General features: G+C 40.5%; 1 protein-coding gene across 1 annotated transcript; it reads left to right on the top strand.

Annotated features, from left to right (window-relative positions):
* Positions 1-399: 399 nt before the first annotated feature.
* On the top strand, positions 400-4,945 carry LOC121965810 (centrosomal protein of 63 kDa-like; the record flags this gene model as incomplete). The annotated part of the gene is made up of 10 exons (XM_042515931.1): positions 400-577; positions 853-948; positions 1,268-1,378; positions 1,499-1,612; positions 1,712-1,864; positions 2,563-2,708; positions 3,518-3,659; positions 3,778-3,975; positions 4,475-4,561; positions 4,640-4,945. Coding segments are annotated over exons 1-10 (1,491 nt in total), but the record flags the coding sequence as incomplete, so codon positions are not given.
* Positions 4,946-5,190: the final 245 nt, after the last annotated feature.

A 5,190-nucleotide genomic window follows, 5' to 3' on the forward strand; every position in this document is an offset into this window, starting at 1 on the left:
TTTATATATTAACTTTTCTCATATTTTAAGATTCCCTCATTTTTTGCATTTACATTTTTAAATACTGTATATGTTGTATTTTATATTGTGCTACTTTAACACTAAATCTTTGATCAATGCACCCAAACAGTGGTGAACCATAGGAGATACATAACTGATCCTTCTTCTGCCTCTCCTGAGCATGTGAACCAAAACATTTTATCTTATTTTATTTTATTAAAAAACAGCTCCTTTTTGTAAATCAAAAAAACTTGAAGGATTTTTTAACTTACCTTGTCCTCATGCGCCTGTGTCCCTCCCCGACCTAACCGTGGAGAGGGGTTGCTATGCAATAACAGGGGGGAGACATTATTTGACGGAGGAACACACTTTGACACAACGGTTGTATCCGTGTTTCAGCTCTGTCCTGTCATCATGTGAGCCGGAGCTCCAGGAGCTGATGAGACAGATTGACATCATGATCAGTCATCAGAGGAGGGAGTGGGAGGCTGAGATTCAGGCCATGGAGCTCAGGCTGAAGAGTGGAGAAGAGGAGCTGTTGACTTCCAGAAATCTCATTGAGCGGAGGGACCTGGAGGTGCAGTAGCAGATCCGTCCTGAACTGTTTTTGTTCTGTTTTAGTTGCAGATAAACCAGTGAGGACTCTCTGTTGAAAAGAACTGAGACATTTTCTTTAGTTATAGCGTGAAGAATATGAACTGTGTGGTAACACAAAGATAGAAATACATGACATCCATCCATCATCTTATTTCGAAATGTATGTTTTTGTTGTATTACAGCGCTTAATGGTGTTATGTTGATGTCTTACCCGCATTTTTACAACAACATTACTGTCATCATCCCCGATTGTAGATCGGATTGCTCCGCAAGCAGCTAGAAGAAGTCCAGTCTGGTCGACAAGAGGTGGTTACCAAGTACGAGCAGCAACTACAGAAAGTCCGGGAAGAGGTGAGACACTCTGCAGTTACACAATAAAATACATCATGCTCACATTATGTTAAAAAAAAAAAGAAAAAACACTTCAGTTCATCAACATGTCTTAATCCTGGTGTGTCATACCACATAACTGCTACAAGGACCACGGCCGTCTTTTAATGGCCTTGATATCGATGACTGTGAAGTCTAATGCCAAAGTTAAACCTGACTGATACTGGATTTTATATCTGTCATGAGACAATATTGGCCGATGATGTCGACTGTCCGATCTATGTCATCTTTATATGTATTCTATGATATAATTTTCCACTATGGATTTTTTTTCCCGCAGTTGGATAAATTAAAGAGGAATTACCAAAAGCTTCAGCGCAAACAGCTCAAGGAGACCAGTCGAGGAGAGGCAGACCGTTCGGAGGTGACCCAACTCAATGAAAAGATTGAGGTACATCAACTTGAGTACAACTCCCTTTATATCCTTTTCCTAATATTATCTCTCACAGAGGGTCCTTTACTGCCATCTCCTGGTGATTTGGAGTATAATCATCTCCGTCTCTCCCTGCAGGAGTATCACCAGCGCGCTGCAGAGTGGGAGCAGCAGCAAATCAGCCACCAGAAACAAATGACAGCACTGGAGGCCCAAAAGAAGAGCCTGACTGATGAGCTCACACACATGAAAGTAAAAGCAAATTAATAACCATAACATGTAATGTCAAGCAAGAGTTTTGAGGAAACGAAGTGGAGGCAGGTTTTTTACACTCTGTCGTTTTATTTCCAGTCTCAGAAGGAGCACCGAGAGTGCTGTTCACAGGTGCAACATCTGCGTGCTCAGCTGGAGAAGTCTCAGGGCAGCATCCACTCACAGGAGCTTGAACTGGAACGCCTCCGACCGCTCGAGATTTGGCTGGGACAGTACCAGAGAGAGAAGCAGGTGAGCGGCACGGTACGAATGAATACAAGCAGTGGCAGATTATAGACGGAGATGAAATAAGGGTTGTTTGGGCAACGCACAAGTGACAATAATTTACATGTTCAAAAATAATCTGGAAAATTTGAAGGTAAACTCCATCTGTGTGCTTTTAGGTTTTCCAGGAGTACAGTAAAGTCTGTGTCTCTGTCAAAGCAAAATAATTGTATGTATGAGGTCCGGACCTTTGCTGGGAGGACATTTTAGTAACTGGACTTCTTTGTATTTTAGTAGAATAGGTCCTCCAGTTGGTGACACCTGTTCTACAGTATATTTGTCATGTTCAATGTCTGATAGAAAATAAATATTTAAACAAAATTAACCTTATGATATCTTCACATCTCACTTAGGAGTAAAAGGGAACCTTTAAGCTCGACAGAAATAGTGAGTTTAGTTGATTTCGTGATATATATTGATATTAACTGATATGAAAAAAATATTGTGATAAGACTGAATTCTATATGGCCCAGCCCTACACACACAGTGAATAAAATGTAGGTTTTGTGAAACTTTGCAAACAAACTTTGCAGTAACATGACATAATATAGAGAAGAATGTCACTCACAAAAACTAACATTGGCCTTGTTCACAGAGGATTTGTGCTGCAGACTGAGAGGTGAAAGCATAATTTTTTCAGCTGAGCATCTATTGCTGTTCCACAGGTCCTCTCGGAGGAAAGAGAGGAGCTCCACGCCACGCTGGACTCCCAGGATACATTTATGCGAAGAGCCAGCCTCGAGCGCCAGAGGCTTCGCAATGAAGCTGCCAGACTCAACCAAGCGCTGCAGGCTAAAGATCAAGTCATCCGGTGGGTCGATCTCTGCCTGGAAATTCTGTGTTTTCAGTCATCATGTTATGTTGTACAGGGTTCCCGCAGATCCTTAAAAAGTCTTAAAAGTCATTGAATTTATTAATCTAATAATAAGGCCTTAATTGGTATTAAAATTCCTTAAATTAATCTTTTGAAAATCTTAAAAAATTGCTTGAATATGGGAAGTAGGATTTTATGAATTGCTTTCTCTGACGTTGCTTTTTAAAATGTCAAAATAATTGGTAACATTGATTCCTTTTCTTAAACTCATTATGAGAATCCAATCAGTGGAATCTCATATGCAGAGTGAAAAACACAAAATTGATGAGAAAACTAGATAGAAATGCTTAATATTTCCCAAATCTTTTGGTAAACCAAAAAGATACTTTTATGATAGTATAATATATTCCTTGTCTTTCATGTGTTTCACACAATACAAGGTTTTTATTTCAACATTAATCTTAACATTTTCTCCAATTTCGTGTTTTATGTCATAATAAACATTCTGGCAAAATAAAATTGTCCCTCTTAGATTTTCAGTTTCAGAATATTAGTCTTACACTTCATTGCGAGTGGCATTAAAAAAGCCCTAAAAAGTGTTAAATCTATCAACGCAAGTTGCAGGAACCCTGGTTGTGTTACAGTGACAATACACAAGAGGGCAGTCTTTACTAATACTGTAGTTACTGTACGATGAACCGATCAGTAGTTGCGATACAGTGTGTGAAAACAATTTGGTTTAACGCTTGTGTGCATGAGAAGTGTTGTTACAGACGACAGTAGAGCATATCTTACTGTCCTCTCAGCTCCCTGGAGGACTGTCTGGCAGTTCAGGGCTGTGCTGGTGTGGAAACCCTCAGAAAAGATCTGGAGAAAACCACATCCAAGCTCCACTGCGCCCAAACATGCGAGGCTCATCTCAAGGCTGAACTGGCTGAAATGAGAAAGGTCAGGAAACTTCTCTGACTGCTGATGCTGTGGGAGCTTTGAGGTCTTTGACACACACATTGTATGAAGCAAACTCATTTAACATCTGTATGATTATTCCTCTTGATATATTCTACAGGTCAGAGAGGAGCTTCAGAGAGCGAGGCAGACTCACAGCGGGGAGGTGGAGGGAATGAGAGCCGAAGTGTCGAGGCTGACCGCTGAGCTGCACCAACGTGACGTCACCATCGCCGCACTGAAAGGCTCCTCGTCCAGCATCAAGCAGCAGCTCTGTGGTGAGGTGGAGCGAGCTGAGCAGAAGGCGTCTGAGCTGAAAGTAAGAAAACTAAACAGGTGCTGCCAACATTTTTGTTTTTAGTGGATATTGCCAAAATCAAGACAAAAAAAGTTAATAGTTATGTATCAAATACAAAAATATATAAATAAAGTATTAAAATAATTAGATATATACATGAGTAAAATAATAAATGAATGAATAAATGTTGAAAAATATGGAAACAAATACATAAGTAAGTAAAAGAATAAAGAAGTGCTAAAAGAATTCATCGGCATTCAATTCAGACTGCTGATTACATAAATACCGGTTACATAAATGTTACTAGTTCCAACCTAGTGACATTTCCAATGTAACCGTTACATATAAATAACTGTATGATTTCCGAATAAGAAATACTTTATTTATCCCCGGGGGAAAATTGCTGAGAATAGCTCTGTATTTTCTGAGTTGAGGAAAACAGCATCATGCTGGAGCACGTGCATCTGCTCGGGGGTTCAATAAAATCAGTCACATTGTTTTTCTTCTCTGACCTTCTCAGATGATTCAGGCACAGCTGGAGACTCTACAGACTGAGAACCAGCACCTGAAGGGTCTGCTGCAGCGGCTGGAGTCTCAGTCACCAAAGGTTTGTCTGCGGCCTTTGACGCAGTCATCAAATACTCATTACATGTTGAACAGACAGAATTCTTTTCTTAATTTGCAGGAGAGCACCACACGCTGTGAAGGGGAGATCCAAAACCTCTTCAATCAGCTGCACACGCTGTCCCATTCCTCTGGAGAGCAACGCTGTAACCAGGCCCCAGACATCAGGCCACATTCAGCAGCATCCTCCTCCTCCTCCGCCTCCGCCTCCGCTTCCTCCTCTTCAGGAAGCGTGAGACTGACCAGGAGAAACTCGGTGCCAGCCCTGACTCCAGATGAGGCTCCTGCTGAGGGGCAAAGCTCCGGCTCCGAAGCCTCTTTGGCCCTCGTGTCGACGGAAAAGATCACACCCTCTCCCTCCCCAGTGGTGAGACTCATCACAAATAATAGTTGTGGCATATGGAGGACACAAAATGATAAATAAATAAATAAACAGAAAATATAAACATAGTATATATATATAAAAACTTAACTAAAGCCAGGTATAGATAAGTAGAGGAAATATCATTAGAAGATTGAAAAAATATGAAATAAATACATGAATATCTAAATATCTACAGGGATAAGTATGTAAGTAGAAGAATAAATGAAAACTGAAATAATGCATAAAAG

This window comes from Plectropomus leopardus, unplaced genomic scaffold, assembly GCF_008729295.1.
Source record: "Plectropomus leopardus isolate mb unplaced genomic scaffold, YSFRI_Pleo_2.0 unplaced_scaffold21717, whole genome shotgun sequence".
NCBI classification, from domain to species: Eukaryota; Metazoa; Chordata; class Actinopteri; order Perciformes; family Serranidae; genus Plectropomus; species Plectropomus leopardus.